The sequence below is a fragment of the Somniosus microcephalus genome, chromosome 5 (assembly GCF_052327205.1).
Source record: "Somniosus microcephalus isolate GS21.2 chromosome 5, FLI_Smic_1.0, whole genome shotgun sequence".
NCBI lineage: Eukaryota > Metazoa > Chordata > Chondrichthyes > Squaliformes > Somniosidae > Somniosus > Somniosus microcephalus.
In genome coordinates this window covers 284,542,374-284,567,305 of record NC_140991.1, presented here as the reverse complement: position 1 = coordinate 284,567,305, position 24,932 = coordinate 284,542,374, and the positions used below count along the sequence as shown (strand labels likewise).

At 48.2% G+C, this 24,932-nt stretch overlaps 1 protein-coding gene across 2 annotated transcripts in view; it reads right to left on the bottom strand.

Annotated features, from left to right (window-relative positions):
• Nucleotides 1–24,932, bottom strand: part of ahrra (aryl-hydrocarbon receptor repressor a) — a 329,025-nt gene that overhangs the window by 35,487 nt on the left and 268,606 nt on the right. For both annotated transcript variants that reach the window (XM_085989051.1, XM_085989049.1), the window contains exons 5-6: nucleotides 12,426–12,515; nucleotides 1,860–1,995 (exon numbers count right to left, since the gene is read on the bottom strand). In XM_085989051.1, the coding sequence (XP_085845177.1) occupies nucleotides 1,860–1,995; nucleotides 12,426–12,515 (226 nt within the window). The remainder of the gene's footprint in view (nucleotides 1–1,859; nucleotides 1,996–12,425; nucleotides 12,516–24,932) is intronic.

Below are 24,932 nucleotides of genomic sequence, written 5' to 3'. Positions count from 1 at the left end.
GGTGGGATATGTGTCGGTGCAGGCTCAATGGGCCGAAATGGCCTCTATCTGCACTGTGGGGTTTCTGTGATTCTGTGAAGGCCGCCATGTTCGACAGTGCAGCACTCCCTCAATACTGTAATGAAGTGTCTGTCTGGATTATGGGCTTGAATCCTGGAGTGGGGATTGAACCCATGACCTTCTGACTCAGAAGGCGCGAGTGCTACCAACTGAGCCAAGCCGACACCTACAGAATGTTTAGTTTAAGTCCTGTTTTGGGTTTTCCAAATTTATCTGGGCTAAGTGAATTTGAGATTCAAACAATATAAACAGTACCTGAATTTCCTCGGAATAAAAAGGAATTCCACTTAACAATAAACTGTATTTATCTACCCTCTCTGTTAAAAAAAAATACCCCCAACCCTTTTACGAAGAAAGAAAGGAAGAGCTTGCATTTATATTGCGCTTTTCATGGCCTCAGGACGTCCCAAAGTGCTTTACAGCCAATGAAGTACTTTTGAAGTGTAGTCACTATTGTAATGTAGGAAACGCGGCAGCTAATTTGCTCACATCACGGTAACACAAACAGCAATATGATAATAACCAGTAATCTGTTTTGGCGATGTTGGTAAATATTGGCCAGAACACCGGGAGAACTGCCCTGCTCTTCTTCAAAATAGTGCCATAGGATGTTTTACATCCAGCTGAGAGGGCGGTCGGGCCACGGTTTAATGTCTCATTCGAAAGATGGCACCTCCGACAGCACTGCACTCCCTCAGTACTGCACAGCAGTGTTAGTCTAGGTTATGTGCGGGACTTAAACCCAGAACCTACTGATTCAGTGGCAAGACTGCTACCACTGAACCAGGGCTGGCACCTGAGGAGAGTTATTAATCTGACAAAGTGGGCAAGGATTAATACTTATCCAACCAGTTACCTCTACACTTGGTCATTTACGTGTTCACCCAATAGTTTCCACAGTTAATCTGGTAAAGCCGTGTTCCCTGCAGGGAAACTTGTCCGCTGGGAGCACATATCGGAAATTCGAACACCCACTGCTGCTGACTTTTTGACGGTTCATTTTAATGATGGGAAGATAATTTTGTGGGGCTCTGATCCCATGGGATTTTGCTAGATAGCAGCATGGGTCAGAGATAGAGCTAATAACAAAATAGGACCTTTCAGTGAAGGTGATGTAAATATAAGTTGTTGTTCTCACAAATCTGGTGGATAAGCCACTCCTCTATTTGACAGCTGCACTTTTAGCAAAACCGTCTAAAACTCACCAGTGTGTCAGTCACATCCCAGGCCTTGAGGGCTCAAATCCCACCATGACAAATTATAGAATTCAATCAATCTGGTCATTTGTGGGCTGGTTCTAGGTGCATGACCATGAAAGCTGCCGGGTTGGCGTGAAAACCCAACTTGGGGTGTAATTTTGACTTTGTGCAACTGTGTCAAACGGGCGATAGTGAATCGGCAGCCCGTGTTACATCTCTCTTGATTTTCATGTCCATTGAAGTCAACAGAAATGAATATCGGGAGAGGTGTAAAGCCGATTCACGAGCGCCTGTTTCACACTATCACACAGAGTCAAAATTACACTCGCCAACTGGTTCACTAATGGGGAGCCTCCAACCTGGTCTGGCCGACATTTGATTCCAGTCCCACACTGTGTGGTTGACTCTTAGTTCCCTCTGAAATAGTCTAGAAAACCACTCAGTTCTAAAAACATGTGCTATGAAACAAAAAGGCCCATCATCACCGTCACAATCCCAAGCTGTTCTCATTTTACTGCTACTGTAAAAAGTGAGGGTCACTCCTTGTATTTTATTTTACACCGTGGGTCATGAGAAAGCAGATTGTTTGAACGTACGCACCACTAGCTCCTTGTCCTAGAGGTTCCTGCCCAGGCACCTGCTGTGGTGGATTCATGGCCCAGTGTAGCTGCCTCTGGAACTCCTGCCGATCATCGACGTGGATGAAGTCATACACACTCTGGTGCATCACGTCAGTCTGCAAACGCAACAATGAGCACGTTAGATTGAAGCTGGAACCAGTCAAAGGAAAGTCTTAATACAGAAGGACGTGGGTTTGGGGTTTAAGACGTCGCAGACCAAATTCTGCATAGGAGGGGCAAAGATGGAACAGGCTGGAGAAGATTCTCCAGGTACTGCACTCAACATAAAGGATCAGAAAAAAACTTTGCTTCTGCTTTTCTCTAAGAAGGACTTGTTTAGGTAATGAAATGTAACAGTTTCTTTTTGGCGTGTGTGGGGAATGATCCCAGCAGCAGTGAAGAGAAAATGAGATAGCGATAAGAATTCCTTCCTCTCCCACACTGCCTCGAGATTTCTGGGGATTAGTAGAGTTTTTTCTTTCTATTCATTCATGGGATGTGGGTGTCGCTGGCAAGGCCAGCATTTATTGCCTATACCTAGTTGCCCTTGAGAAGGTGGTGATGAGCCATCTTCTTGAACCGCTGCAGCCCTTGTGGTGAAGGTACTCCCATAGTGCTGTTAGGTAAGGGTTTTGACCCAGCCACAGTGAAGGAATGGCAATATATGTCCAAGTCGGGATGCTGTTTGTCTTCGAGGGGAACTTGGAGGGGATGGTATTCCCATGCGCCTGCTGTCCATGTCCTTCTAGGTGGTGGATGATGTGGGTTTGGGAGGTGCTGCCAAGGAAGCCTTGGTGAGTTGCTGCAGTGCATCCTGTATATGCTGCACACCGCAGCCACAGTGCGCTGGTGGTGGAGGGAGTGGATGTTTAAGCTAGATGTGGCTTGCACCAAACCTAGTGTAACAACGATGGAAGGGGGTGTGTATTCTTGGTGTACACTCAGCTTATTGGTGCCATGTACTGGCAAGCATTGTTGGTGTACACTGGGTTCTGGGGTTTTATACTGGTGTGCATTGTTGATATATACTGGTGTGCATTGTATGGTGTACACTAGGTGATATATAATGGTAAGCATTGTATGGTGTACACTAGGTGATATATATTGGTGTGCATTGTATGGTGTACACTGCGTGTTGGTGATATATACTGGTGTGCACTGTATGGTGTACACTGCGTGCTGGCGATATATACTGGTGTGCATTGTATGGTGTACACTGCGTGCTGACGATATATACTGGTGTGCACTGTATGCTGTATACTGCATGCTGGCGATATATACTGGTGTGCACTGTATGGTGTCCCATAGCATAGTTTCACATTTGGATCTTCCGAATCTTCAGTTCTCAGCCATTACTGGGTCAGTGGGCTAAGCCCTATATCCCTTGTAGTAGAAAGAATAATTGCGAGCTAAATCCACCTGAGCCAACCAACACCCAGTAACTGGTTACGAAGTGCCAATGACATGGGATACTTGCCTTCATTAGCTGAGGCATAGAATATAAGAGCAGGGAGGTTATGATGGAGCTGTACAAAATGCTAGTTAGGCCACAGCTGGAATACTGTGTGCAGTTCTGGTCGCCACACTATAGGAAGGATGTGATTGTATTGGAGAGGGTGCAGAGGAGATTAACCAGGATGTTACCTGGGCTTGAGCACTTCAGCTATGAAGAGAGACTGGACAGGCTGGGGTTGTTTTCCTTTGAGCAGAGAAGGCTGAGGGGGGACCTGATTGAGGTGTACAAAATTATGAGGGGCATAGATAGGGTAGATAGAAAGGAACTTTTCCCCTTATTAGAGGAGTCAATAGCCAGGGGGCATAGTTTCAAGGTAAGGGGCAGGAAGTTTAGAGGGGATTTGAGGAAAAACATTTTCACCCAGAGGGTGGTTGGAATCTGGAACTCACTGCCTGAAAGGATGGTAGAGGCAGGAACCCTCACAACATTCAAGAAGCATTTGGATGAGCACTTGAAACGCCATAGCATACAAAGCTATGGACCAAATGCTGGAAAATGGGATTAGAATAGACAGGGCTTGATGGCCGGCGTGGACACAATGGGCCGAAGGGCCTCTTTCTGTGCTCTATGACTCTATGGGCTGGATTTTGTCAATGGGGAACTTTTGGAGGCGGGACTCCCACTTGTTGGGTTTTAGTCCCGCCTCCATCGACTTGTGGCCAACCCACGCTATTTTCCCTTGATTGACCTTGTTAAGCCCGCCCAGCGGGCTTCGCAGTCCAATTAAGGGAAAGCCAGTTACAGGTGACGTCAGCGAGTGCCGTTTCATCTGTCAAGAGCTTTTGACAGATGAAATGTCATCGTTTGACAGCTCTGTGAAGCTGTCAAACACTGACAATCTGTCTTCTAAGTTGTGTCTTTACTCAAGACTCAATTAGAAAGCCTTCCTGGCCAGAAAGCAGAAGGCTGCAGCTTTTGACAGTTCAGCGGCCATTCTGCTTTCTGTGCCGGTGAGCTGAGGGACTCCCGAGGCCTGAAGGGAGGAAGCCTGCAGGAAGAAGTAAAGGTAAGTAAAACTTATTAAAACACTTTACACACACCTCACACACTTACCTCTGCACACATGCACCCATTACTCACCTGCACACCGGACATCTCAGCCCCTCCGACCCCCGCAGACCGACAGCCCGGCTCGCTGACCCTGGCGAGGTTCGGAGCCGTCGGGAAGCCCACACTTCAGGACTCAAAATAGGGATTAGCCAAAAACTGCCTGTTAACTACCTGTTAACAGGCAGTTAATTGGCACGAATCCCCTTCCCGCCTCGAGGAGGCAGGACCCGGCGCGGGTCGGCTACCCACCTCCTGGCAAGATGGCATGGCGGCAGGTTGGGCACCCGCCCCCAAATTCTGCCATTTTCCCGGCAGTCCCGCCTCCCCAGGGCTGGCAAAATCCAGCCCATGACTCCATAGGCCCGAGTTTAGATTATCTGACTGCTGGCTGAACAAGGGACTAGAAACCGGGAAAGCAAGAGAGGTGGAAAAAATAACACACAATATTTACATGCACACTACATTTGAAGGAACTTTGTATATTTGGGGAAACAAAGTCATGAAAAATTGCTGCCTTTGTCACAAGATTCAGAAGTGGTCGGTAGCCAAATGATTGAGTCAGCTAGTCTGAAACTAGCTGCACTAATATTAGAGCTGACACTAGATTGACTTGAGCTGATTTCTCTAGTAGTAACCACCGATTTGTGAGATTGGTTTTACTATTGCAGTTCATCTTGTTTATTAAACATGCCTCATCTCCTACTTATAGAAATAACTTACATTTATATAGCGCCTTTCACAACCTCAGGACGTCCCAAAGTGCTTTAGAGCCAATGAAGTATTTTTTATTTGCAGGATAGTCACTGTTGTAATGTGGGAAACATGGCAGCCAATTTATGCACAGCAAGGTCCCACAAACAGCAATGAAATAATGACAAGAAAATCTGTTATAGTGACGTTGGTTGAGGGATAAATATTGGCCAGGTCACCAGGGAGAACTCCCCACTCTAGTGCTGTGGAATCTTTTACACCCACCTGAGAGGACTGACAGGGCCTCAGTTTAATGTCTCATCCGAAAGACCACAACTCCAACAGCGCAACACTCCCTCAGTACTGCACTGGGGCGTCAACCTAAATCATGTGGCCATGTCTCTGGAGAGAGACTTGAACTCAACCTTCTGACTCAGAGGCACGAGCGCTACCACTGATCCACGGTTAACACTGTGGCAGCACAATCAGTCTCCTGGATATGTTTAGGCTGCCTGGTCATTCATGTGTACACCGGCTGCTCCCTCTTCTGATTAATTATACTTCGACTCGGACCAAAATTTTTCAATAAAAGCAGGAATGCTTTATATCATTGGGTGGCACAAGGGCTTTTGGAAATATTTATCCTCTCCATATTTTCCAGAGCAGTGGCACGCTAGGAGCGGAATAGCAGAAAACAATGACTGAACGTTTGTACACCGTGGTCACAAGTAGCCAACACTTGAAACACTTTGCACAACATTGCAGCTGACAGATCAAATGTCCATTGCATGAGGCCAGACTGTTGAGAAAGCATCTGCAGTGTTTCTCCTGGCACAAGCCTGTTTTTGTTCAAAGGCTGTAATTATAAGTAACCTACTGCATGTGCCGAATATAACCTTGCATTCATCCTGTATGCCTTTCATTGAGGTGAACAGAAAATTAGACCTCAGCCAGGTTGGTAGTTACTGCACAGATTGACAAACAGTGCCAGAGCATTAAAATTCCAATCTTTTATTCAAAGAAAATGAAAGCATCCTCCCAATTTATGCTCTGCTTATGAGACGCCTTGAATTCTGTCTCAAGATAAACCCAGCTAAGAAAAGTAATTCGACCTATCGCAGCTCAGATTTCAGAAAGACCCTAGATTCCTGCGATTGCTAACTTCCAATTGCTTCTTAAATGGTTCCAGGGCTATTGCCACCAATATTCCACACGGAATTCCAGTCCACAGGTTGATCATCCTTTAGCCCTGATTTTAACTGTCCACAGGCTCTGCCCACCCCACCCCCACCCAACCACCCACCATCAGCCGGGTGATTTTAAATACCCTCTCACTGAGGCCTGGGTGATTTTAAATACCCTCTCACTGGGGCCCGGGTGATTTTAAATACCCTCTCACTGGGGCCCGGGTGATTTTAAATACCCTCTCACTGGGGCCCGGGTGATTTTAAATGCCCTCTCACTGGGGCCCGGGTGATTTTAAATACCCTCTCACTGGGGCCCGGGTGATTTTAAATACCCTCTCACTGGGGCCCGGGTGATTTTAAATACCCTCTCACTGGGGCCCGGGTGATTTTAAATACCCTCTCACTGGGGCCCGGGTGATTTAAAATACCCTCTCACTGGGGCCTGGGTGATTTTAAATGCCCTCTCACTGGGGCCCGGGTGATTTAAAATACCCTCTCACTGGGGCCCGGGTGATTTTAAATACCCTCTCACTGGGGCCCGGGTGATCTGGCGGGGATGACATAGAGGCCAGAGGGAAACCTCGGAGTTTCAGCCCACCACCAGGGAGCCGTGGAAACGGTGCTCCGCGAGGTAAGTCAAGGGGCTGCTTGTGCTGTAAGCCTGGAGACTGAATCGCGCAGTTCAGAGTTAGAATTACGCCGGGACTGAATTACTTCATCGGACCCCGACATTATAATATTTATGAGGGTCCCCCTCCTGTCTGCGGAAGCAGCCTCCAGCCTCCCAAAAAGCCTGAGAATTAAAATCACGGGAAAAAGAGGGGGCGGGAACGCAGAGGATCCACCCCGGCTGCCATTTTAGCCCCCACCCCAACCACCCGCACCGTTCCTGCCGGACAGGTGGGCAGGGTTAAAATCGGGCCTTTTATGTGAAAAAGAACTTCCTGCTATCAGTATTAAATTGACCTTTTACTAGTTGTAATTTGTTTTCATTGAGTTGTAATTCTATGTATATTGTGATAAGCAATGTAATCTGCTAAAGCTGTTTGAGGTATTGGGGGATTGAAAACCATAAGGGAGAAAGACTTGCATTTATATAGCGCCTTTCATGACCTCAGGACGTCCCAAAGCGCTTTACAGCCAATGAAGTACTTTTGAAGTGTAATGACTGTTGTAATGTAGGTAACGTGGCAGCCAATTTGCGCACAGCAAGCTCCCACAAACAGCAATGAGCTAATGACCAGATAATCTGCTTTTAGTGAAGTTGGTTGAGGGCCAATTATTGGCCAGGACACCAGGGAAAACTCCCCTGCTCTTCTTTAAATACTGCCATGGGGATCTTTTACGTCCACCTGAGAGGGCCTCGGTTTAACGTCTCATCTGAAATTCGACACTTCTGCCAGTGCTGTTGACAAACACAGCTGTGTGAGAGGCCTTTGCAGCTCATGGGCTCCGTTTAATGCTAATACAAAGGACGACTGGCAGATCAGGTCGGCCAGAGTTTGCGGTTATATATTTAAACCTCACTTTAAAACGCCTACATCAGTTTTTATTGACAAATAAATAAATACAAAGGTCATATACGAGTATTATTTTACTTGACTACATTTATGGAATAGACCTTCAATTATGTGGTAGCTTTAATTGCTACAAAAGGGATTGTTGTATAGAGGAATCAATTTAATCCTTGTGAGATCTGCCAAACATGTTCCTTCAGGAGTATTTAACTCTGCTGGAATTAAACCAGACGGATTTTTGGATTTACTGTATTTGAAACACGACTCTTGTTATAAGTTTGTAAGGATATGGGGGATCATCTTCTTGGTTGTACCGTGATGTCTGAAGGATCCTTAAGAAACCCATCTGCAAAGTGTGAGACAAGCAGGACTCGGGCAGGGGTGAGGGAGGGAGGGGGAGTGGGGGGGAATTGAAGGGAGGAATTCACAGGTACGGTAGCGTAGTGGTAACGTCACTGGGCTAGTAATTCAGAGGCCTGGACGAATGATCCAGAGACGTGAGTTCAAATCCCACCACGGCAGCTGGGGAATTTAAATTCAGTTAATTAAATAAATCTGGAATAAAAAGCTAGTATCAGTAATGGTAACCATGAAACTATCGGATTATCACTAAGGTCCTTACCAGGTCTGGCCTATATGTGACCCCAGACCCACAGTAATGTGGTTGTCTCTTAACTGCCCTCTGAAATGCACACCCACCCACTCGACCCTGCAAAGTCCTCCTCACTGGTACATGTGCCAAAATTGGGAGAGCCGTCTCACAGACTAGTCATGCTCACAGAATCATACCTTTCAGCCAATATCCAAAACATCACCATCCCACGGTATGTCCAGACCCACTAGGGGTGGCAGAGTGGTATACAGTTGGGAAGGTGTGACCCTGGGAGTCCTCAACATTGACTCCGGACCCCATGAAGTCTCATGGCTTCAGGTCAAGCATGGGCAAGGAAACCTCCTGCTGATTACCACCTACTGCCCTCCCTCAGTTGATGTTGAACACCACTTGGAAGAAGCACTGAGAGTAGAAAGGGCACAGAATGTACTCTAGGTGGGGGACTTCAATGTCCATCACCAAGAGTGGCTCGGCAGCACCACTGCTGGCCGAGTCCTGAAGGACATAGCTGCCAGTCTGGGCCTGCGACAGGTGGTGAGAGAACCAACACGAGGGAAAAGCCTACTTGACCTCATCCTCACCAATCTACCTGTCGCAGATGCATCTGTCCATGACAGTATTGGTAGCAGTGACCACCGCACAGTCATTGCGGAGACGAAGTCCCGTCTTCACACTGAGGACACCCTCCATCATGTTGTGTGGCACTACCACTGTGCTAAATGGGAAAGATTCAGATCCGATCTAGCAGCTCAAAACTGGGCATCCATGAGGATGTGGGCCAGCAGCAGCAGAATTTTATTCCACCACAATCTGTAACCTCATGGCCCGGCATATCCCTCACTCTACCATTACCAGTAAGCCAAGGGACAAACCCTGGTTCAATAAGGAGTGTAGAAGAGAATGCCAGGAGCAGCACCAGGCATACCTAAAAATGAGGTGCCAACCTGGGGAAGCTGCAACACAGGACTACATGCATGCTAAAAAGCGGAAGTAGCATGCTATAGACGGAGCTAAGCGATCCCACAATCAACGGATCAGATCAAAGCTCTGCAGTCCTGCCACATCCAGTCTTGAATGGTGGTGGACCATTAAACAACTAACGGGAGGAGGAGGCTCCATGAATATCCCCATCCTCAAAGATGGTGGAGCCCAGCACGTGAGTGCAAAAGACAAGGCTGAAGTGTATGCAACCATCTTCAGCCAGAAGTGCCGAGTGGATGATCCATATCGGCAACCTCCTGAGGTCCCCACCATCACAGAAGCCAGTCTTCAGCCAATTCGATTCACGCCACGTGATATCAAGAAACGGCTCAGCACACTGGATACAGCAAAGGCTATGGGCCCTGAGAACATCCCAGCTATCGTGCTGAAGACTTGTGCTCCACAACTAGCCGCGCCTCTAGCCAAGCTGTTCCAGTACAGCTACAACACTGGCATCTATCCGATAATGTGGAAAACTGCCCAAGTGTGTCCTGTCCACAAAAAGCAGGACAAATCCAATCCGGCCAATTACCGTCCCATCAGTCTACTCTCAATCATCAGCAAAGTGATGGAAGGTGTCATCGACAGTGCTATCAAGTGGCACTTACTCACCAATAACCTGCTCACTGATGCCCAGTTTGGGTTCCGCCAAGACCACTCAGCTCCCGACCTCATTACAGCCTTGGTCCAAACATGGACAAAAGAGCTGAATTCCAGAGGTGATGCGAGAATGACTGCCCTTGACATCAAGGCAGCATTTGACTGAGTGTGGCATCAAGGAGCCCTAGTAAAACTGAAGTCAATGGGAATCGGGGGGAAAACTCTCCACTGGCTGGAGTCATACCTAGCACAAAGGAAGATGGTTGTAGTGATTGAAGGTCAATCATCACAGCCCAAGGACATCGCTGCAGGCGTTCCTCAGGGCAGTGTCCTAGGCCCAACCATCTTCAGCTGCTTCATCAATGACCTTCCCTCCAACATAATGTCAGAAATGGGATGTTCGCTGATGGCTGCACAGTGTTCAGTGCCATTCACAACTCCTCAGATAATGAAGCAGTTCATGCCCGCATGCAACAAGACTTGGACGACGTTCAGGCTTGGGCTGATAAGTGGCAGGTAACATTCACGCCACAGAAGTGCCAGGCAATGACTATCTCCAACAAACGAGAGTCTAACCACCGCCCCTTGACAATCAATGGCATTACCATCGCAGAATCCCCCACCATCAACATCCTGGGGGTCACCATTGACCAGAAACTTAACTGGGCCAGCCACATAAATACAGTGGTTACAAGAGCAGGTCAGATGCTAGGTATTCTGTGGCAAGTGTCTCACCTCCTGACTCCCCAAAGCCTTTCTACCATCTACAAGGCACAAGTCAGGAGTGTGATGGAATACTCTCCACATGCCTGGATGAGTGTAGCTCCAACAACATTCAAGAAGCTCGACACCATCCAGGACAAAGCAGCCCGCTTGATTGGCACCCCATCTACCACCTTAAACATTCACTCCCTCCACCACCGGCGTACCATGGCTGCAGTGTGTACCATCTACAAGATGCACTGCAGGAACTTGCCAAGGCTTCTTCAGCAGCACCTCCCAAACCTGCGACCTCTTCCACCTAGAAGGACAAGGGCAGCAGGTGCATGGGAACACCACCACCTCCAAGTTCCCCTCCAAGTCACACACCATCCTGACTTAGAAGTATATCGCCGATCCTTCATCGTTGCTGGGTCAAAATCCTGGCACTCCCTACCTAACAGGAGTGGGAGTACCTTCACCACACGGACTGCAGCGGTTCAAGAAGGCAACTCACCACCACCTTCTCAAGGGCAATTAGGGATAGGCAATAAATGCTGGCCTTGCCAGCGATGCCCATATCACATAAACAAATTTTTAAAAAACATGATCCGACAGATATTGCTCCTTTGACCTTTTGGTTCAGGATGAAGCTTTTCCGGAATCTTCAGGAGACAAGTAAATGGGAGAGGTCCACAACAGAGCCAAGAAAGAAAAAGCTTGCATTAACATAGTGCCTTTCACGACCCCATGACGTCCCAAAGCACTTTACAGCCAATGAAGTACTTTTGTAGTGTAGACACTGTTGTTAAGTACAGATTGTGTGGAAGTGGTACGGTAACGCAATGGTTACAATAGCAGACTGACAACCCAGAGATTGAGAGTTCATAATTCCATCATGGCCTGTTGTGAAACTGAGCTCATGAAATCTGGTAATTTGTGAGAAAGTACCATGAAAACTGCCGATTATCATAAAACCCCAAATAGTTCACTCATGTCCTTCAGAAACCTCCCAACCCTACCTTTTCTGATCTACACGTGACTCCAATTCCACAATACGTGGTTGACTCTTAATGCCCTCAGGGTACCTAGGGGCTACCTTGTCCACATCCCAAGGACATTAAAAACTAATTAAAATTATTATATTTTTACAATATGTAGAAATGAAGTAAAGTAGTCCAATTGTACCTAATTTACACTATTTTCTTCGAATCATATGACCTCAGCCCATCGTGGAAGACAACACTGTATACTTCCCTCCAGCCTGAAAAACAATCGTTCACCACTATTCTCCGCTTTCCGTCTCTTTTCCAATTTCATAACCATACAGCTACTGCCCATTTAATCCCATGGGCTTCAAATTGCTAATAAATCTATTTTAGTATGAGCTATTTTCTATTTTCCCACTTCTAAGCTCTGTAGATGTCTCTTATCCCAAGGGAAGGCACACAGCCTGTCCCCAGGACTGTCCATGCTCCTTTTCGGCCAACTGAGAAGGCGGCAGCTTGGGATGATTCTCTCTCAGATTTTCCTAGTGTCCCAGTGGGGACTTGTTTGGTCCTCAGCCCGTGTGCCTTGGTTCAGAGACCAGGAACTCAGTGAATGGGGAGATCACAGGCTTGAAACTCAAAATAAGAAGAATGGCATCTCTCGCAAAAGAGTCACAGAACGTTCCAGAATAGCAGATCCTTACCTGGTGAAATCCCAGATAGTCGATGATTGTGGGCGACACATAAAATATCATTCCATCGGCACTCACTAGCAGCACAAACCCATCCAATGCCTGAAAAAAGAAAAATGAAGCTAGTTTAGTATAATATTGAAAGTATTTGCAACAGCTGTGCATTCAGCTGCGTAGGCCCGAAGCTCTGGAATTCCCTCCCTAAACCCCTCCACCTCTCGCTCCTCCTTTAAGTCGCTCCTTAAAACCTACCTCTTTGACCAAGCATTTGGCCACCTGACCTATTGTCTCCTTCTTTGGCTCGGTGTCAATTTATTGTTTGATTACGCTCCAGTGAAATGCACAGGGATGCTTTATTATGTCAAAGGCACTATATAAATACAAGTTGTTGTACAGATATTCTGAAGAAGATGGGGGCATTTCTTAGAAAGACACAATTGCTGCTCCACCCTAGGATGGGTCAATGGTCTTGCACTGTCGGCTTCTTCCCTGGTTTGGAGCAGTACCATAAATTGACAGTTACCTTTCACGGCTTGTATCAAACTTAAGTGCGAAGTTAGGTTAAAATGATGGAGTAACAATGTCATTGTGTGTAGGGGCATCAGATGTGCCTGCGGAGATTTTGGGGGTTGAAATTTCTCATGGCTTCTGTCGGTCTCCTACCATAACTCTGGCAGGAGTCCAGCAGTCCTGCCAGGTCTCTGCCATGTCAGGGAGTTCCCGTGAGGCCTAGTAAGGGGTGAAACCTCCATTTTCCCCTTACTTGGCTACCCGTATCAGAGGGGGTAGGAACACCCAACACTGGGAGTTCCTGTGCCCTGGGCCTACAGGGGACTTAGTGAAGCATTTGCAGCTAGTGCGCTGAGGGTTAAAAGGCACACCAGCCTCCAATCCAGGCATATGTTGGACCCATTGAGGGGGTCCAGACCAGGATTGGACTCTTACTGTATGTGTGGGGTGGGGGCACCCCTGATTCCAACGGTCTGCTTTTTGTAGCCATGTTCAATGATACTGCTACAAAAGCATCAGTACATTCTAAAAAGGACGCATTTCATGATTCTGCTAATAATACAGAACAGAGGCAATCCTCAGCAATAGATTTTCAATGTCGCTGCACAGCGATCGGGGTCAAATTTTAACTCCAGATTGTCAATGTTGGACTTGAACCCATAAAAACAGTTTTCAATACTCCTTCAAAAAAAGGTGCATTGGAAGCAGAACCTGGAGATGAACTGATCTCAGTGACTTTGTAACTGTCTTGTGAAACTTGCTGTGAGGTGGAGTTTACAGTAACACTGCTGAAGGGAAAAACACTGATCGACGGCGGAAAGCACCAAAAAGTCACGTCTTGCTAAACTGAGTAAGCAAAATACAATAAATAAATATGTTTCTCTCATCCTATGCCACTGAAGTTCTAGAACAAAGCATTAAAAAAAATGCAAATGGGCTCCTGTTACAACAGTGAGACCATGTTTCAACTAGTCTAAGGGATGTAGTGGAGTGTCTGCCTTCGCTCACTGGTAGCACTCTCACCTCTGAATTAGAAGGCCCCTCTCCAGGAACTTGAGCACTTCAGTGCATTACTGAGGGAGTGCTGCACTGTCGGAGGTGCCGTCTTTTGGATGAGACGTTAAACCGAGGCCCCATCTGCCCTCCCGGGTGGATGTAAAAGACCCCGTGGCAGAAGAGCAGGGGAGTTCTCCTTGGTTTTCCTGTCCAATATTTATCCCTTAACAAGATTATCCAGTCTTTTATTTCATTGCTGTTTGTGGGACCTTGCTGTTTGCAAATGGGCTGCTGCGTTTCCCCACATTACAACAGTGACTACACTTCAAAAGTACTTCATTGACTGTAAAGTGCTTTGCGAGGTCCTGAGGACATAAGAGACGCTGTATAAATGTCAGTTCTTTCTTGTTAAATACCGTCCAATGCAAAAATAAAGTGCTATGGAAATGGAATTCTCTGGCACTGCGATATCCTCCGATTAGCTAGGAGTGCTGTAATATTTACATGAGCATAAAAAGATAAAAGAAAGCAAGAAAGAAAGAATTATATTTTTACTTCTTCTCTCCCTCCAGTCCTAGCTGGAATTAAATATTTTACTTCAATTAGCATTTTCATTCACAATTTGAGGCTGATGACAGGACAGGGACAGACACTGCAGGTAGGGCCGTGTGCTGATATTTCAACAGGAGTCTGATGATCATTGTATTCTAATTTAAGTTCCATGATCTACTCCAAAGCCATTTCCTCGTTCCCCTGTATTCTATTTTTTTCCCTCTTTGTGTTTAAATGCCGTTATTTGTTTTTGAATCATTAATCAGGATGTGGGCGTTGCTGGCATCCGAGCATTATTGTACCATCCCTAGTTGCTTTTGAGAAAGTGGTGGTGAGCTTTCTTCTTGAACCACTGCAGTCCATGTGATTGAAGGTGTTTCCACCGTGCTGTTAGGTAGCGAGTTCCAGCATTTTGACCCAGGCGCTGGCACATTTTGATAGACAACAAAAAGAAAGTTAACTAGTGAGGTGTAAATATCACCACTCTTCTCCACACCCTAAATAATGACTTCATGACCAGGGGATGTAAGGGGCATCTTATCAGGAGCTGAGGAAACTGGGGTGGCTGTAGGCCCAAGTTGTGATGGTACAAGGTGTGTTTACACTGTTACACAAAGCAGAATATTCTCAGTGACAAATGTTCACATTAGCCATGGCTCAATGGTGGCACTCTTGCCCCTGAGTCAGAAGGTTGTGGATTCAAGTCCCACATCAGAGACTTGAGCACAAAATCTAGGCTGACATTTCCTTTGCAGTACTGAGAGAGCGCTGCAGTGTCAGAGGTGCCGCCCTTTGACTTGAGATGTTAAACTGAGGCCTCGTCTGCCCTCTCAGGTAGAGATAAAAGGGGAGAAATTCGGTATTGCCCCGTTTGGGGCGCTAGTATTGGCGGTGCGCAAAGTTTAGCGCCAGGCGCAATTTATCGCCACCTCGAGCGATATTGGGTAGCTGCACCCCTGAAGGTGATTGCGGTGCTAAATCAGGCGCTGCACGACAGTCTTAAGGCACTAACCCGGCAGCGCGATGCAATTTCTCCACAGGCAGGCGCAGCGCAGGTGCTGTCAATTATCGATTTCAGCCAGACACGCTGGCGCCGGCCAGCTCTTAAAGGGGCGGATCGATTATCATCTCCAGCCACACCCTGCGCCTCGTAGGCCTCAAACTCAGCAGTAACCTACCTGTGGCGTCAACAACTGCATGAATATGGAGAGGGCCAGGGAGAGAGCGCAGCGCTTCAGCGAGGGGTCATTGGATGCTCTGGTTGGTGCGGTGGAGCGCAGGCAATCTGTGCTCTACCCAGAGAATGGCAGGAGGCCTCAACACAGCGACTATCGCAGAGCTTGGAGGGAGGTTTCCAACAGAGTCACCTCCAGCAGCATGGTTCCCAGGACTCCTGTGCAATGCAGCAAGAAGTTCAACGACCTCACTCGGGTCGTCAGGGTGAGTGCCTTTTTCAGAATCATCTTCATCCCTCCATCTGGACCTCACTTTATGGCCAGAGGGTGTGCAAAGCCCCAATGGCCAGCTGTCATCCAGCACCCATGGCCCTTTCTGGAAACACACACGCACATTCAGCTCTGTGCATAATGTAAGGGCTAATCGACCATGGGAGGCATGTCATCCCAGATCAGGGCAGCATAATGTAAGGGCTAATCGACCATGGGGGGCATGTCATCCCAGATCAGGGCAGCATAATGTAAGGGCTAATCAACCATGGGAGGCATGTCATGCCAGATCAGGGCTGCAGGTTTCATCACACCCCGTCCTTTCTCTTGCAGGCCAAGCTGGCCAATAATAGAAGTCAACAGCATCGGACCGGAGGAGGCCGGCCTCATCTGCAGACCCTTACAGACCTGGAGGAGTGAGTCCACCGGATTGTGGCAAGCCGGATGATTGGCCCCGTCACCTCTGGAGATGCCGACCCCATTGTGGACAGCAATGGTAAGGTCATCACCTTTTTGACCTCTCTCCTTCCACTTGTTCCCCACACCAGCATGCTTTTTCACTCTCGAGCCAACTCAAAGCATTGCAGCACTCATGCATCCCTTGCTGCCACCCTGTCCTTTCGCTAAAGCCACTCTTGAACCTCCCTGCTTTCAGATGCTGCATCACCAGCTCGGGAGGCGGACCCTCAAGCTGCCAGTGCGAGTGACTCTGGAGGCGACGAGGAGGAGGAAGCCGGACCATCCGTACCACCCTCAGGCGAGCCAGCTCATGTCCAGACTGGGGCGACGCCTTCCCTGGAGGGGAGCGAGGGGGAATGGTCTGAGGAGGATGTAGCTCCAGGACCCAGCGGCCTGCAGCAATGCGAGGGGGGTAGGGAAGCTCGGGGGCTGTCTCCCCCGAGGGCGAATCGGGCCGCGAGTGCTGCTGCACAGAGCGCAGAAGAGGTGCGTGCCCTCGCAGAAATGAGCGCCCAGGCTGGGCTGAGGCACACTGAGCTCATGGCTGCAGTGGCAAGGATGCCCGACTCCATTGAGACACTGGCAAGGAGTGTCCAGGACTTTGGCACAGCACAGGCAAGGAGTGTGCAGGACTTCGGCGCAGCACTGGCAAGGATTCTCCAGGACTTCGGCGAAGCACTGGCAAGGATTCTCCAGGACTTCGGCGAAGCACTGGCACCTGCCACGCAAGTGCTGAGTGCTGCCACGCAGTCAGTGGCTGGTCTCATGCAGACGCAGATTGAGGCCACGCGAGCACTGACTGCTGCCACACTTGCTGGATCGGGCAGGTTTCCCCGGGGCCCTCGCCGTGCCACAGCATGCCAGCAATCTGTGCACCAGCCGATTGCTGCGCATGCTGCGGTGCTGCCCCGTCAGAGTGCCAGTGTGTCGGCCGACCAGGGAGCTGCAGTCCGCTCTCAGGATGACAGCATTCCTGATGCCACCACTGGCACTTCTCCACTGCAGCTGCCACCACCTGTAGGACAGACTGCTTCTGCCCATGCAGAGTTGGAGCAGTCAGCAGCCAGGCCCTCCAGGCCCAGAGCTGGTCCAGGCCGTATCTCAAGGGCATCTGCGGTCTCAGTTTCGGACAGTCAGCAGGCCTCCCCCAGCCTTGCTGCAGCCACTGGGGTCCCATTACGGAGGAGCTGCAGGGTGGGAAGGGGGCAATTCCGCAAGGGAAGCAGATCACCATCGAGGGTCAAAAAGTAGGAGGTGTTGCTAAATTATGTTATTTCTTTCATTCAAGGCCGAGGATGCTGGTCTGAATGTTGGTTATGTTTTGGACATTGTCTCCAGGGTGTGAGAGACAGTTATGTGGCAGTCTGTTTTGCTGTTTGTTTCCATTGCTTTGTCATGTGGGAAGTATACACATTATGTTAAATAAAGAAGTTTATTTATTCACAATGTCCATGTCTGTTCTTTGCACTAATTGTTGCCTTGACCGGCTTAGGGGTAGCAGAACGGTTCCATTCATGTTCTTGGAATGGCAGAAAGCATTCCCTCAGAGGGGCCTAGAAGCGACTTGCTATAAGCCTCTGACGGACGGCCCTTGCAGTTTGTGCCTCCCTCCCGTCTTGGTGCTGCTCCCCCTCCTCCTCCTCCTCCTCCTCTGCTGGTGCTTCAATGTCTGATGGCATTGGCTGGGTCCTGAGGATTGCCAGGTTATGCAGCATGCAACACACAACCACGAAGTGGGAGACTCGCTCAGGTGAGTACTGAAGGGCTCCTCCGGAATGGTCCAGACAGCGGAACCGTTGCTTCAGTACGCCGATTGTGTGCTCAATGATGCTCCTGGTTGCTTGATGGCTCTCATTGTAACGTTCTTCAGCAGGGGTGCTGGGCGAACGGAGCGGGGTCATCAGCCAAGGGCACAGAGGATAGCCCTTGTCCCCAAGAAGCCAGCCTCCTGGGTGAGCCGGGGCTTCAAAAAGGTCTGCCACAGAAGTCTGGCGCAGGATGAAGGTGTCGTGGCTGCTGCCTGGAAAGTGGGCATTGACAGCGAGTATCAGCTGTCGGTGGTCACAGACCAGCTGCACATTCAAAGAATGGAAATCCTCCGCATTCTCTAGAGGCACCCGCAAAGCCACATGCGTGCAGTCAATGGCGTCCTGCACCATGGGGAAGCCCGCTATCCTTGCGAAGCCCTCTGCGCGCTCTCGCTGCTTGTCCGGGGTCATTGGGAAGGAGATGTACTGCCGTCTCCTTTTAAAGAGGGCATTAGTCACTTGACGGATGCAGCAATGCACCGCGAACTGTGAGATGTTGGCAATGTCCCCAGTAGCGGCCTGAAAGGAGCCGCTGGCATAGAAGTTTAGAGCCACAGTGATCTTCACAGCCACCGACAGAGATGTCCTGCACCTTAGTTGAGGCTGCAGATCTGGCTGAAGCAGGTGGCAGAGCTCAGTGACCACCTCCTTACTGAAGCGCAGCCTTCGGAAACACTGCTCCTCCGACATATTGATATACGAAAACTGTTGGCGGAAAACCCTGGCAGCGTAAGGTCTCATGTACCGATGTCTGTAGGCCCTCCTCCGTCTGGTCATGCCTGCCACTCTATCCCTGCGTCTCTGTGCCCTATCAATATGATTGAGAAGGACGACGTTCCCATTCAATGCAGCCCCCATAGTAAGTGCGCACTGAAAGTTATGCCGGTTGAGAAGCTTACCAACTGCAAAGTAATGTTCAGAAGGCTAAAGTTCCTCAGCCAGCGCTGGCTCACTGCAGAAATGGCTCTCCATTTGTCTCTGAGCAACTCTCTCTCTCTCTCACAGAAGGTGTGGTCCAAAAATGGCTAACTCTAATAATCCAGAAAGAGTCCCCTTTAAATAGCGCCCCCCCAGCCCGACAGCGACTGGGAAACGTTCAAGGTAACCTGTCCTTGTTAGCGCCAGGCGGAACGGAGGGGGGCACCACTGAATTTCTGGTCCGGGGCGCTCCAACGGCGTTGCACACTGAAATGACGTCATGATCTGCGTGTGCCGGTGAGCGGGCGCAACGGTTTAGCGCCGGCGCTAAATGTCCGCTCAACTTGGGAAGAGGCGCAGGGTTCATTGCGCCCGGGCGCTAGTTGGTTAGCGCCCCACTTCTCAACCTCTTTAGGTGCTAATGGGTGGCGCAAACAACCAAATTTTTCCCCCAAAGATCCCACAGCACTATTTTTGAAGAAGAGCAGGGGCATCCTCCCATTGTCCTGGCCAACATTTATCCCTCAACTAACATCACTGAAACAGATCATCTAGTCATTATCTCATTGCTGTTTGTGGGAGCTTGCTGTGCACAAATTGGCTGCTGCGTTTCCCCACATTACAACAGCGACTACACTTAAAAAGTACTTCATTGGCTGTAAAGCACTTTGGAATGTCCTACGGTAATTAAAGGCGCTATATAAAATTAAGTTCTTTCTTTATCACTAGATTGTTTTGTTTGACAAAGTCCAAGTTGGTAGCTGGCCGCGCCTATCCTACATTAGTTTTGTTCTGCTTCCCAGTAATCTGGCTCCTAGAAACTGTACAGTCTACTGATACCTTAACACTTAAATCATTCCCTAACAGATGCAGCACATGCGATGATGCTAAAACTACTCCTTTCCAGTGAATCCTCTATTCTATGGGCAAGGAATGTCTAAGCATGAACTAACGCACGATCCACAGCACTATTTATCAGAGGCCATGATATTTCTATCAAGAACACATTTAACAAAATTAACAGACTAGCAGGAATTTCAATTTTTTTTTCAATACAAGCTAAGACTATTGTATTGAGTCACATACAGATACTTTTATAGTGCTGCATTAACAGCGTCATGTATACCTGTGTTGGGAGGAGTTATTTATTAGCAAAACTCTGAACCAAAACCACACCCTGGTGGGAATCAAAAATACATTTAAGCCGTCACTGGTATGAGTCTAAATTCAAACCACATGCCTGAAAGTCATATTTTTAAGAGAAGAATGAATCAGGACCATAATTAAACAATGTGAAGATCAAAATTCTTATGCATCTTATTAAAATGAGCAATGTTTAAAATTTACTGATCATAGTAAGCGACGTGACCGACCATTTTATGCAGGTTTATAAAAAAATACGCTTGGCTTAAATTACATAGAATTACATATAATGTAGAGCACAGAAACAGGTCATTCGGCCCAACAGGTTCATGTCGGTGTTTATGCTCCACACCAGCCTCTGCCCACCCCTCTTCATCTCACCCTATCAGCATATCCTTCTATTCCTTTCTCCCTCGTGTTTATCTAGCTTCCCTTTAAATGCATCTATGCTATTTGCCTCAACTACTCCCTGTGGTTGCGAGTTGCACATTTTAACCATTCTCTGGGTAAAGAAGTTTCTCCTGACTTCCCTATTGGATTTATTAGTGATTTATATTTATGCCCCCTAGTTTTGGTCTCCCCTACAAGTGGAAATATCTTCTCTATGTCTACCCTATCAAACCCTTTCATAACCTTAAAGACCTACATCAGGTCACCCTTCAGCCTTCTCTTTTCTAGAGAAAAAAGCCCCAGCCTGTTCAATCTCTCCTGATAGGTATAACCTCTCAGTTCTGGTATCATCCCTGTAAATCTTTTTTGCACCCTCTCCAGTGCCTCTATATACTTTTTATAATATGGAGACCAGAACTATACACAGTACTCCAAGTGTGGTCTAACCAAGATTCTATACAAATTTAATGTGACATAATTATAACTACAAAGGTGTTCCGGTGCAGCAAGTGTTGCATTTTATTACCATGCCTTTTTAAAGGGTTAGCATGAGTAAAAAGTGCCAGTACTGAGGGAGCGCTGCACTGTCGGAGGTGCCGTCTTTCGGCTGAGACGTTAAACCGAAGCCCCGTCTGCCCTCTCAGGTCGATGCAAAAGATCCCATGGTGCTATTCGAAGAAGAGCAGGGGACTTCTCCCCGGTATCCTGGCCAAAAAATGATCCCTCAACCAACACCACAAAAACAGATAACATGGTCATTTATCACATTGCTGTTTGTGGGATCTTGCTGTGTACAAATTCTTACATTACAATAGTGATTACAGTTCAAAGGTACTTCATTGGCTGCATGGCGCTTTGGGATGTGCTGAGGTTGTGAAAGGTGCTATATAAATGCAAGTTTTTTCTTTTCTTTTAGGTGTCTCTACAGAAAAAACACAAAGGGAACTCTGTTAGTTCCTGTACCTTTAAGATTAATGGGACTGGTATCTGCCCGAATTATATAGTGTCAACAAATAATAGAAGCATCTGATAAATGAAGGAGAAAAAAAAAGCAGTTTGAGAATGACATGGAGACAGATGGGATTTCCTGTCATGGCTTGCCGATAATATATCCTGATTTTCTTTTCTCTCTCTTTAAGCAGGACCTGAGCCAGCTATCCAGGATTTCAAAGTTGTTCCATCAGGGTCAGGGCATACTAAAGAAGAACTGTTCCAAACAACATTTCTTGTATTAGGCCTTCCTTTGAAAAAAAAATTCACTGGCATAGCGGCCCCTGGAGAAATAGTTTCCACGGTAACTCCATCACAATTATAAAGGCCTCCAGTCATTCCCTGCTGTGAACTGCTTTTAAGTCACGCAATTTGGGCATCACATTCCCAGGGTCAATTGGCTTTTGACTTGCCTGGAACCGTTTTATTTAAGATACTGAACTGTCGCTCCCGCTAACTCGTTGATTGAATAACTCAGTTTATTGGGGAGTTGGAAATGAGAAACTTGCTGACAAACATCACACAACCAAAACCCAGAGCTGACATAATTGGTCACATGCTTGCCATTTTTATGTCAATACCTCATTTAAAAAAAAAAATTATTTGCATTATCCGTGAAACGACTCATTCATTAACTGACCTCACAGTAATGTGTGAAGGAGCCTGAAAGACTGGAGATTGATTTTTCTCTTAACAGTCAGATGTTACCTGACAGTAACCCTTCTGTTATTAAACTTTTATTGCTCTTCCCTCACCCCCCCACCGCCTGACTTCCCCTCTCCTCTCCCAAAGCTGTTGCTTTACGCAGTGTTTTGGTTTCCAGGGCAATGCTTGAGTCACTTGGCCATGGGGCCATTTTCATGTATGGGCCTAACCCTAGTGAGTGAGGACTGATAGACTATTTATAGACACGCACTTTCGACCAAGAGTCACCAGATAGCTATCAGGAGTCGGGCTGCCAACCCTCCAGGCTTGCCCTGGAGTCTCCAGGAATTAAAAAGTAATCTCCAGGACACGGGCAACCTGGGAGAAAAATCATAGGGGCATTGAGAACAATTCTGATCTTTTTCATTTTTTTTTTTGAACACTTTCATTTATTAGTTATAAAAATATTAGAAATGGGGAAAAAAGGCTGTTTGACTGAGAGCCAGCAACCATCCAATGGTGTAACAAAGACTCTGTTTGCTTTCCAATTGGCTGGGGAAGGCGAGGCGCCGTGAGGATGGACGTGTTGGGCAACCAATGGTGCAATTGTGGGGCGGGGCAGTTGGAGGCGGGAGGTCATGTGATGAAAAATCCAGGAATACATCCAACCAGAGTAGGCCACCCTGAACAGGAGAGGGAACCTTGGCTGAATTTGCTCCCTTTGTAAGACCAGTTATAGCCTCTAACTGCTTCTTTGACTGAGATCAGGCAACTCAACATACTTGAGAGATCAAAACCTGGAATCTTCTGGTCTGTTCGGTTCAGCACCAAACCTATGTGGTGCACTTAGCTATTACAGGAGCCAGTGCTCCCTGCTGAGCATCATCAACACCATCAACTTGCATTTATATTGGGGGAAAAATTGAGTCACGTCTCCTTTGGGGCGCTAACTTGGTGCCCCAAAAAAATTAGCAACCCCCTTGCGGCCGAAATTCACCGGTAGCGCCCCAAGAGGGAAGCGGGGTGCTACTGGAAGCGCCCTGCCTCCCTCTTGGGGCGCTGCGAGGGAATATCACGCTGCGGTATTGCAGGCCTTCCTCCCTTTCTTAAAGTGGAGGGGCCTTGCGCAGCGTGACCCGGGGCCCAGCTGGGCCGCCGGGGATTGGAGTGCTGGCAAAAGAGCCTGGCACTCAAGAGAAGGAGTGCCGGCAAAAGAGCCCGGCACTCATGGAGCGCAGCCGGCATCCGCGAGGGGGGGCGGGGGTGGTGCTCAGGAGGCTGAGGACGGCAACGGAGGCAGGTGCTGGTAGGTGGCCAGCAATAAAAATGGCCGCCCGGCACCTCGCCTTTAATTAGCGCCGCCCCGGCTGCAGGTTAGCCCCCCTGACCCTGTCGGACATATCGTCCGGCGGTAATTCAGGGGACGCTACCGAAGATCACGGCCGGGGCGCGAGTGGGGGGCTGCGCACGGCGATGATGTCATCGCCAGCGGCGCAGCACCACGGGGCACTAACAGTTACTGGTGCCGCTAACCACCCGCTGAATTTCGCGGGAGGTGTTGGCGGCATCGCGCCCGAGCGCTAATGGGAGGCACAAAGCAACCGAATTTCTCCCCCATAGTGTCTTTAATGTAGTAAAAGTCCCAAGGCGCTTCACAGGAGCGGAATCAGACCAAAATCAGAATTGACACCGAGCCAAAGGAGACAAGCGATCAAAAGCTTGTTCAAAGAGATTTGGGGCTACATCAATAAGGATGCGGGGATTGCGATGCACGATCTGCCCATGCCCATTGAAAGTAATGTAGGCAGCATGCGAAATTCGTGCTGCCTGCTAATGAACATGATTAAAGCACTGAGCCCAGTGCTGAACGTGCTGCTGGTTGTCTCAGCAATCAGCAGGGGGCTCAATTTCATGGGAAATGTAACCTCTATTTAAAGATAGCCTGCAGTATGAAACACAGTCTGCACTTCTTAAAGCGGAGGTTCTTTCTGAAAGAAGCACCTCATCGTTAGTGTAGCTAAGGAAAGGGGAAGGTAGCTATGGCTCAACAGGGCAGAGAAAGGGCACATCAGTTCTCCGACGCAGCACTGGAAGACTTAGTGCAGTGGGTGGAATGGAGGAGACAGGTCCTCTACCCGCAGGGGGCCAGAAGGCCCTCGAGGCAGATTGTAAGAAGGCAGTGGGAGCAGATTGTTGAAGCGGTCAGTGCCACCAGTCTTTCCCAAAGGACCTGGATCCAATGCCGAAAGAGGTTTAATGACCTCACAAGAGTGCTCAAGGTCAGTGAGTGCATCTTCAAATGCCAGCTCCCACCAACTGCACCACAAGCCTCAGACACTGCTCGATACACCACGCCGAATCACTCACCTACCAACAATCTCTATCAATCACCACTCATAACTCAGAATCATAGCTTCACCTCACCCTCACACACTTAACCACTGTTGCAAGCCTTACACCCACATCTTTTACCTTGCACACAATGCCAGCTATTCAACCATGACAGGCACATAACTCAAAACACATTGCACCACACTCACTGACACACTTCCCTTTCTCTTTCAGGTCAAGATGGCACATAACTAACGCCAGCAGCAGCTAACAGGTGGGGGTCAGGCACGGCTGCATAACCTGACCCACCTGGAAAAGACAGTGCTGCATAT